The following is a 10,566-nucleotide window of genomic DNA, read 5'->3' as shown; positions in this document are numbered from 1 at the left end:
TGGGAATCCCCTGCCCTGATTTTGCCTGTTTCCATAAGGTAAAAATACTGGTTAAGATATGCATCAAGTTCAAATATCTATCTCACTTTGGGCTTTCTAAACAAGTGGCCTGGTAAACTGTGGTTAACAAAACAAGATGGAGTAGTAAAGACTCTAAATCCGCCTGTAACTCTCCATGGCAATTCGGGGGATGGGATTCGGTATCCAGGGATGTTCAGAGGTACCCAGGGATGCTCACAAGCGAACGTTCAGGGAGAAAAACCGTACGTCCTCTCCCTTTCTTGGAGATCTTCGTGCCACCGGTCTTCAGCCTAGAAATGCTCTAGCTACCGGCCTCAGGCCGACCAATCCTTCAAGACAGAAAGCGGTGCAGTCAGGGTGGAGCAAACGAGGGCAGCAGAGATAATAAAATTACAGAGTTCTCCCCAAGCGCCCCGTCGCGCTCCTCCTGGCCGCCCCGCCCGCGGCCGCTGGCCCAGGCCGCGCGCTAGACTGGAGCGCGCTCGCTCGGGTGCGAGCAGGACGCGGCCCGGCCCGCGGGAGGGCGGCGGCGGCGGCGGGGAAAGGAGGAGGCGCTGAGGCCACACCCATCGGCGAGCGGATCCGCGGGTAGCGCGTCGTCGGCCGCCGCGCTCCAGCCTCCGCCCGCACCGAGCCGCGGGACCCGGCCGCACCGGGGAGGGGCCGCTCCGGGCCGCAACGCGAGGGCAGCGAGGGCGGCGGGGACCCGGCACCGGGCGCGGCCGGCGGCAGCGACCATGATCGCTTTGTTTAACAAGCTGCTGGACTGGTTCAAGGCCCTGTTCTGGAAGGAGGAAATGGAGCTCACGCTGGTGGGGCTGCAGTACTCGGGCAAGACCACCTTCGTCAACGTGATCGCGGTACGAGGGCAGATGTGGCAGCCCGCGCCGCGCCCTAGGCAGCCCGAGTCGCCGCCTGGCGTGACCGGGCACCGCCGAGCGCCGGGCAGGGAGGAGCCGGCTCCGGGCGCTTGGGGCCTAGCACGGTTCTTGGGGGACCAGCTGGCATGCTACCCGTTCTCAGGCCTGGGCTGGGATGGCAGGGCTGGGGGCGGGGTAGCGAGAACGAGGGGACCGAGCTGGAGTTCCGTTGCTGGTGGCACCGAGAGGTCTCCAGGCATCGGGAGTCCGCCGCAGGCTGACAGGCTCCGTGGCTCGCGCACAGGGGGCATGACAGGGCGAAAGTGCCCGGGCCTTCCCGCTCCGCGCGTGGAGGGTCACGGGACGTGCGGCCCCAGCTGTTACCAGGGGTCCCTGCCAGCCCAGCCCCACCCCGAAGGCTCTGTCTCTCCCTGGCTTGACGCGGAAGCCCCGGCCCATCTGGGCGGGGGAAGCTTGTATCTCTAGGGGCAGAGGAGTCAGCTGAGGTCCCGACTCTAGCCCAGACTCCTCCCCGGAACCTGTCCCAGGCCTGCGGTATCGCGGGGGTCCAGGATGGATGGCACCATAAAGGGAGTTGGGAGACTCCACTTGGCTCAGAAGTTGCAGGAGTAGATACTGTGGACCCGAGAGCAATAGCTGAAGGGGCGCCATCCACCTGGGGACCAGGGCAGAGCAGCTCCGAGGGCTTTGGGGAGTCAGGGCTGGGGGTGGGGTGACTGCAGTTGTATGTCTGTGCCAGAGGAATGGTGGAGAAGGAGTTAAATTTTCTCTTTAAAAAAGAGGAAGATGAGCTCCCTGGGTGTGTGAGCTGAGCTGCAGTAATGGCTGCAGCCTGTATTTCAAAGCTAGGCAGGACTGGGCTTTTGGGACCCGGGAAAGCTTGGGACAGGGGTATAGTTTTTCCCAGAACCTAACGCCGTTCCCAAAGGTGAGTTTTTCAAGAGAGCTGTGAATTAGCCATATACAGGTAAAAAATGCTGTTGTGTAGGTCTGCAAAGGTGTGTGGCCAGTCAGCTTAAGTACCACCACTTGCCTGTATTGTATTGTTACCCAACCTTGAAGCCCCACAGGGCTCGGCGTCCTTACTGGAGAGCCCTTCAGAGGGGATATTAGTACATTGGGCAGATGGAAGGCTGGATGGATTTGGGACTTAATGGATTGGGCATGGGCACGCGCACCCTCTCCCCTAAACGTGCTCTGCCATTGACATCTACACACCCTCTGCCCAGTGTCCTCTGCTGAGGTTTGGGACATGTTTTTCTGAACTAACGCATGCCCCCGGCTTTCTGTCTGCCATGCTGTGTCCCCTAGGATCAGAAACCCTGGTTAGACTTGGTGTTGACTTGCCTCTTGGGCTAACGGTGCAGGAAACCAGCACCTGGATTTCCACCTATCTCTGCATACCTAGGTGGCTTGGTTTGGGGCATTTAGGTCAGGGAGATGTTTCTGGTATTTCTCAAAAGGAGAAACTAGCTGCTTGCGCTCAGCCTAGATATCCCCTCCTGTCCCGAAGGAGTGTTGTAAAGCCACGCTTCTGTATAGGGATATGCAGACACCTAGGTGAGTTCAACTTCCTGGCCTGGTTCTGCCCTTCAAGACTAGCATCTTCTCGGAGTATGGAAGGTCAGGGATAGAAGCCAAATTCTCCAATTCTCCTGCCAGAGTCAAGAGGTTCTTTGAAACTAAGCACCATGAAGCATGTATGTAACCCCATCACTCAGGATGTTGAGACAAGATCCCAAGTTGAGAACAGCCTGGGCCATAGAGAGAGACTTAGTCTCAAAAAAAAAAAAAATTTTTTTTTTCTATGATATTCAACCTTCCTTGGGTCCCCAGCTCCTGTATTCTCCATTTTGATATAAAATTTACCACTGAAAGATAAGCCAAATTTTCCTTCTCTGAAGAGACTAACTACCCCTTCGGGGGCTGCAGGGAATTCCAGCATCCGGGTAACTCCAGCCTTCTCAAGCCCACCAGAACCCCCATAGGCATTGTGCCACTCCCTGTACAATCACAGGAAGGTTCGAGACCCCTGGGCTCTGTGCCCATGCCCACCGCTGATTTTCTGAATTGCCTTTGCTGTCCCTTGGCCTCTGTTTGTCTCCGCAGAGAAAACTCCTTGTGTTTTTCTCCGGGTCTGAGTGTGAATAGGAATTGTGTTCAGTGAGCCCAGACGCTCACCAGGTTAACGTCAACTAGAGAGAAAGTATATACAGAGCCATTGCGTACGTCCAGGAAACTGAAACTCCACTGAGTACAAGAAAGCTGTGATACTAGAAAAATGGGAGATATGTTTTTGTCCAAGAGCAGCAGAAAGGTCCTTCTTTTCTCTTTGAGGCATAGTCTGGTCTTGAGCTCTCGTGCTCCGTGGGTGTGTGTTGCTGTGCCTATCAAGGAGGTCATTTCAGATGTCTTAAAATATGGAAGGCTGTCACCATAGAAGAACTGGTCTTGGAGTATCCAAAAGGACTAAAGAACAAAGGGGAGCAGTCACAGGAAGATGCGTTTTTGAGTCATAAAGAACTCTCTGATAGTTTGAACTAACCCAAGAGGGAGTGAAAGCTTCGCACAGTGGAGCACACCTGTAGTCCTAACCCAGGCAGGAGGAAAATGGAGGAGCTCAGAACATAGCTTAGTTGGTAGAAGGTTTGCCTAACGTGCATGATGCCCCCAGCACCACATAAAACTAGACACAGAGGCACGTGCCTGTCATCCTAGAACCAAGGAGGTGGAGTCAGGAGGACAAAAAGTTCATGGTCATCTTTGGCTATGTGCCAGTTTGAAACCAGCTTGGGATACGTGAGACCGTAGCTCACAAATGAGAACAGAAAGAATGACTTAGAGTGAATTCAAGTATGAGGCAAAAAAGATGGGGTTACGTGACGTGAAGTTGCCCCCATCCTTACAGGAAGAACCTGAGTCATTAGCAGGGAAATTAAATCATAGCCTGATTGCTGCTTAGCTCCAAATTCACAACTGAGCAGAAACGGGGTGGTGGAGGGCGTGGCCGTCTGATAGCCCCCCACCGTCCCTCTTTGCTAGTGGTCCATACGCCCTCATCTGTTTGGGAACATGTGGATCTTCTGGTTCCCAGAGATCAACAACAGGTCCCTGCTCAGAGCCACTCCCAAGCACTTGTGAGCCATATCCATCAGGAGCCCTACAGTCGCAGCTCTCCTGGTCCTGACGGAGGATTGCTTCAGCCCAGGAGTTGTTGCCCATCCAGTGTTAGCCAGGCCCAGCCCTGCTTAGCTTCTGAGATCAGAGGCATCAGGCCCTTTCAGGTAACAGCTTAATTATCTCTAAGCGAGCCTGGCAACATAGCCTGAATTCAATACCAGGATTCCACAAAGGTTGCAGGAGAGAACCAGTTCTCAGAAGTTAGTCTCTGACCTCCACAGGCCTTCTGCGACACACACACACTACACACAGATAGACGATAGATAGATAGATAGATAGATAGATAGATAGATAGATAGATAGATAGATAGATAGATAGATAGGAATTAAATTATAAGGTGTGTGCAGGCTTTGTTTTTGATTTTGGTTTTGGTTTTGGTTTTTGAGCTAGGATCTCATATAACCCAGGCTGACCTCAAACTTATTATTTAGCTGAGACTGACCTTGAACTCTTGATTCTTCCCGCCTCCTGAGTGCTGGGATTTCAGGAGTGTACTGATACACTCTATAGTGTACACTACAGTGCCATTTCCATAAAGGACTTGAGTATCTTTAGATACGGGTAATTGAGACAGGCCTGGACCAACCCTGTGGATACCAAAGGATGATTATACATCCAGGGGGCTCAGAGAACCTCCAAAACCCAGCTGTGGTTCTCAAATGCGGAACCCCTGCTATACATTGTCACTGGGCATGATTCCTGCAGATGCAAGGGAGTGGCGCACTCATCCTGTCTGCCTGGGGGACTTCACTGAGGCTTCCAGGCACCGAGTGAGAGCTGGTTATCTCCTGCTCCTTGGCTAGTGGTCAGAGCCCCTGGCCTCTGTACGGGAGGCAAGCAAATTAGTGTACTATCAGGTAGGAGATAAAAAGGCACTAACTGCCACTCTCGGCTTAAAGATAAAGTCAGCCCCCTCCCCTATGGCCTTCACCCTCTCGCCTGTTCTTAACTTGAAAGTGAAGATGGCCTGGCAGGAGTTGGGTCTGGCCTTATTGAAAGCTTGTGGTTACTTTAGAATAGTTCAGAGATTTTAGAAACATTGTATAGGGGGAAAGGGAAAATTACTAGAAGTGGAAAGGAATTGTGGGAAGTGGAATCACTGTCCGCTCCCAGATAGTCAGCGAGCACTAATGTAGTTACTATAGACCTGGCTCCTCCCCCGAGGAAGTTTCAACCCAGTAGGGAAACACATATGTACGTGAATAACAGAGATTGCGGCTTACCCATGGTGGAGTACAAGTCTACACTTTGAATAGTCCTGCAATTATTTAGTGTGCACTGCATTCTGAGGGTGATGAATTCAGTTCCAACCCACCCATCCAGACAGGGTCTCTTTCTACAGCCCAGGCTGTCCTAGGTCTCTCTATGTAGACCAGGCTGCCCTCAAACTCTCAGAGGTCCATCTGCCTCTGCCTCCCCAGTTCTGGGATTAAAGGCGTGTGCCATCATGCCCACCTCCTAATTTTTAAAAAAACAGTTCACTACTAATTTGACAGTATGTCTGCTTTCTTTCCTTGCTGTCACTTTTGTTGGGCCTCATTCTCTGGGAAGTAATGATTGTCCTTCTAGCTCAGCTGGGGCTGAGAAAAGGGGCTCTGGTAACAAGAACTGTAGGCTAGACCTTGGGAAGCCCTTTCTCCCTGTTTAGACTGAGAGACTCTGAGATTGCCTAGGGACTTTGGGCCTCCTCCCCATAGAGCTGCAGGTGTGGATGGTACCTCTGCTGAAAACCACCCATCTTGCCTGAAAGCGGAAGACGGTCAAGAGATACCTCCCGTGAAAACTCTGAGAAAGTCTGGTCTGACGGATGCATCACCTTGCAGACTGTTGTTCTCTGCCCACCAGGGAGGGCATATCTGGGTCCTGTCCATGTTGGCATCTTTTCCAATCCGGCTTTTCTTTCTAGTCAGGACAGTTCAATGAGGACATGATCCCCACTGTGGGTTTCAACATGCGCAAAATCACCAAAGGGAACGTGACCATCAAGGTGAGGGCAGAGGGCTGCTGAGGACCATGTGTGTTTGGGAGGGCAACCGAAGCCTCTTGGAAGAGCCAGCCGGGGAGGGAAGAGTGGCATCCTGTTGCTGGGGAGCTGGGAGAAGAGAACCGAAGAACTGGAAACTTGAGGGCTGGGCGAGAGGGAAACCAGGAGGGAGAAAAAGAGACGTGCCTCACAGGGTAGTGGGGACAGTGGAAGGGAAGCTTGGGAGATGAAATTGCTTTCCATTGTCTGCCTGCTCCTGAGGCTACCCTCTCCCCACCCTCTTCTCACTCAGCTCTGGGACATTGGGGGGCAGCCCCGATTCCGCAGCATGTGGGAGCGTTACTGCAGAGGAGTGAGCGCCATCGTGTAAGTAGGATCTCCCACCCTCCTGCCTGCAAGGACTTCAGACCTAATGTATAATCACATAGACATGGTCTCTCCATCATAGCTGATCCCGGACATAGCCTGATTTTATTTTGCATGCTGTTTATTTTAGTAAATATGTACTCTGGGCAATAGCACCTAATTAGAGAACTGGCCAGCCAAGCCTGCAGTTTCACTTAGGGTATTGTCCCCCAACTCAAATCATCATGTCTTGAATTTGGGGTGAGTTAAATGATTCCTTCCCTTGCCTCTTAGTTCTATCTAGACAGCAGATGTAACTTGGTCGGAAAGCTGTTGCCTAGCATGTACGAGGCTCTGAATTCAACTTCAGTGCCACATGCAGAAACCAAAAAAGAAAGAAAAGAAAGACGGGGGGATGTATAATGTATGCACAGCTTAGTTTTTCTTAACAGAAAACATTTTTTTTCTTTTGTGACAGGGTCTCCCTGTGTACGCCTGGCTGGCCTGAATCTCACTGTATCTCACTATGTAGACAAGGCTGACTTCTAACTCGCAAACTCCAGCTCTCAAGTCCTGGGATTTGGTGCATGCACACCATGCCCAGCTTAAACCTGATGTTTATATTTTTAAGAAACAAGCATCATAGCTGTTTCTTTAATCCCAGCACTCCGGAGGCAGAGGCAAGTGGATCTCTGTGAGTTCGAGGCCAGCCTGGTCTACAGAGCAAGTTCCAGGACAGCCAGGATTACACAGAGAAACCCTGTCTCAAAAAAAAAAAAAGAAAGAAAGAAACAGACCTCGTACCCTGCTAGGAGAGAACCCTTTTCTTTTTCTCTCTAGCCCTATCTAGGCCAGATTTACAGTTAACCCTACAGGCCCCAGCTTCCCAGAGGGCAGAAGCCTGCAGCACGTTGCCCTGTGGGTTGGGGAAGGTGTTCCTTGAGTCAGACCAGGGTGGTCCACTTCTCCAAAGGTGACCAGGTGTTGGAGGAGGAGGAGGAGGAACCAGAGGCGTTCTTCCCCTCGGCTGCTCCTCTTCCTGCCCGCCTCAGCCCACAGTGTCCCCATGCTGTCCCTGCCTGCCTTCCCCAGGTATATGGTGGATGCTGCAGATCAGGAGAAGATCGAGGCCTCCAAGAACGAGCTCCACAACCTGCTAGACAAGCCCCAGCTGCAAGGCATCCCGGTCAGCGATGCTGGAGTGGGTGGGAGATGGCCCATGCAGGCATGCTCCGTGCCCTTGTCCTAACCCTCCTTGGCTTCTCTTCTGAATAGGTCTTAGTCCTCGGTAACAAGCGAGACCTAGCGGGTGCGCTAGATGAGAAGGAGCTGATTGAGAAAATGTAAGCTTGGGTGGCCTTTCTTTGTGTGCTTCAGCTCCCCAAATACCCCAGCTGGGCTGGGCCGGTTGCTATTCTCAGTGTTCACCACATGGTGGCAGCAAAACACATCTTTCCAGGAGCCTCGCCCTCCTCTTTGACCAAGAAAGACCCTGCCTTCCCCCAGCCCATACCCCTTGGCTGCCCCAGCCTCTGTAGATTCTGCTCTGATCTCCCCCGCAGGAATCTGTCTGCTATCCAGGACCGAGAGATCTGCTGCTACTCCATCTCTTGCAAGGAGAAAGACAACATAGGTGCGTGGCTTTGGGAAGTTGTTGGCACTCTACCAGGAGTGGCCTTGCAGAAGGGAGAAGAGAGGAGAGGGCTACTTCCGGTGTGGTAGCATAGGACTCTGGAAAGTTCCTGTCCTGCCACTTGTCTTTAGTCCTGGGGTGCAGCGGGCAGCTGGGAGGCCCAGTTCTGAACTTTACCTCAGTTCTACGTTCCGAGAGGAACCACCCACTCACTCTTGTACTTCTGAGATTATCATAGGTTGAGCCAGGTATTCCCGGCCCTTCTGCCTGTGCTTGCTGAGCTTTGTGTCTTTCCCATCACAGTCGGGAGCTGTTACAGGGGTCACAGCTCTTGGCTTGATCCTGGCTGCAGTCTCAGGAACCGGGATTAACTGTTTGTGCCTCTCAGGCCTTATGGGCGGCTGCAGGATGCTGCAGGCAGGCAGGCCTGATGACCTTCTCTCTTGTCTCACTCAGACATCACCCTACAGTGGCTTATTCAACACTCAAAGTCACGGAGAAGCTGAGACTGTGGCTCTTCTCCTTCGGACCAGGGACCACAGTCACCTGACCTGAAGCCGAGCTCCCCGCCCACCGATGTCTCCCCCAAACCCACTGCTCCTCACCCAGTGTGGGGGAGCCCTCTGAGGCTCCTAGAGTCCCGTTCTGCTGAGGTTTGAACTCCTGTTTTTATTGTAAAATAAATCCCGCCCCCCCAATCTGGTCCCCTAACTTCTCTCTTTCTCTCTTTGACCCTCGCTTCCCTCCCCTCCCAACAGCCCTGGCCCCGCAACCCCGTCCTCACTTCCTGTCCCACCCTCTACCTCCCTTTTCAACACCTCTGTTATTGTCCTGTGTGTACAGTATATATATGTATATATATTTTAATTTTTTAATTTAAGCAAAGACTTAAGATCAACCATTTGATGCTGCAGGGGCCAATCAGGACCTGGGAGGGGCAAACTGGAAAGACGGGAAGAGATGCAGGGTCAACCTGGGGCAAGTTCAGATGCAAAAAGGTGGTCGCTGGCTGGCACTTGGGGCATGTACCAGCCTGGCCACTGGTGATTGTCCCCATGTCCTGTAAAGTATTTCTATCTCCCAGTAAAGGGCCTGAATACTCAAGCCGGCAGGAGCCTCCTTTCTGTCCCCAGCCTTGGTAGGGCCACCAGGCACAACCAGGTAGCAGAGACCACCAGGCCTAAGAGTGAGGAAGCCAGTGTCCATGCATCCGAGCAACCCCCATCCTCACTATTCCAGCCCCAGCTCCTGCCTCTACCCAGGGCCTCCACCTCCATGGCCCATTTCATTTTCTGTTCTCATCTCACCGAGTTGTACAAGGAGAGAACTCAGCATGGGGGGTTGGTTCTTTGGGTTTTGTTTGTTTGTTTATTTGTTTAATTTAATGATTTGTAAAGTGATGTTCCTCTTCCTTTTTACACTTTCCAGCTCATATTTAACCTCTGTTTGGAAAATGATTCTTGTAACTGTACATTTTTTTTTTGCCTCCTAATAATGACAATAATAAATTACCAATTTTGTGTTGGGGGCGTGTGTGGTGCTGGGTGTTTGCCACTGACCAGCAGACTCACAGGGACAGCAGTGCCCCTCTCACAGGAAAGGCCACGGGGTGCCACACCCACAGGGAACACGTGCTCACACTGGCAGCACAATGGCCTGTCACAAAACAGCCTCCCACACGTGTCTGGGCTCTGGTGTCGCCTGCTCCTCATTCTCTTCAGTCTCCTGTAAGCTGGCAGCTGCCAAGCGGTACTTAGCAGGTAGTCAGAGGAACTACTCAGACCTTGCCCATGCTTTCACTGTTCATGCTTTCTCGGCAGCTACTTCAATCTATGCCTCTCCATTCCGTGCCTGCTTGGTCCCCATAGCCAGAGTTGAGCCAGAGCCAGAATTCTGCCTCTACCTCTTCATTCCCAGTTCCCACTAGGAAGGAATCAAATGTCCTCCAGGGGTATACTGGGCCTGTGGAGTCTCCTTTGTTATCTTAGTGTTCAGGTCTCTTGGAAAGGACCAACCGTTACTCTATGGATGGAACTCCTACCCTGCCTGACAGGAGCCCACAGCCCCAGTGCCTGTGGGCTCTCCTTATTTCAGAGTGGATCCAATCTTACTTAGTTTTACACTCAACTCTCAGACATCCCCCTGCCCCACCACTCCCTCGTGTTCTGTCTCCCCTCAGCCTGGAAAATAGAGACCACAGAATGCCCAATCTCTTTTCATCCTACCTCAGCAGCCACCTTTATCCTTGGTTTGTGAGAGGCCTTGGGCTAGGCCACTCTCCAACCACGAGGAGGATTTCCTATTGCTGAGGGACTTTGAGGAGCAGGTCTGAGAGTTGAGCTCAATGGCAGAGCGCTGATCTAGTGTGCAATAGACCAGGCCCTGGCTTCCATTGACCGTGTGGGGAGGTTTGAGGATGGAGTTTGCCACCAGCTAACTGATTCCCAGGAGTCTTCCTCCTCCTTAAGAGTATGAGGTGTGCCCCTTGGTTAAGGATGATGGTGGCCCAGGCTCTGTCCCC

General features: G+C 52.5%; 1 protein-coding gene across 1 annotated transcript; it reads left to right on the top strand.

Moving 5' to 3' along the window:
- Window positions 1–543: 543 nt before the first annotated feature.
- On the top strand, window positions 544–9,572 carry Arl8a (ADP ribosylation factor like GTPase 8A). Its single transcript, XM_057770517.1, has 7 exons — window positions 544–881; window positions 5,990–6,070; window positions 6,360–6,433; window positions 7,505–7,598; window positions 7,688–7,755; window positions 7,975–8,045; window positions 8,502–9,572. The coding sequence occupies exons 1-7, from the start codon at window positions 759–761 to the stop codon at window positions 8,549–8,551; spliced, it is 561 nt and encodes a 186-aa protein (XP_057626500.1). The 5' UTR covers window positions 544–758; the 3' UTR covers window positions 8,552–9,572.
- The last annotated feature ends 994 nt before the right edge of the window (window positions 9,573–10,566 follow it).

This window comes from Chionomys nivalis, chromosome 5, assembly GCF_950005125.1.
Source record: "Chionomys nivalis chromosome 5, mChiNiv1.1, whole genome shotgun sequence".
Classification (NCBI taxonomy): domain Eukaryota; kingdom Metazoa; phylum Chordata; class Mammalia; order Rodentia; family Cricetidae; genus Chionomys; species Chionomys nivalis.
This window is presented reverse-complemented; position numbering and strand designations above follow the sequence as displayed.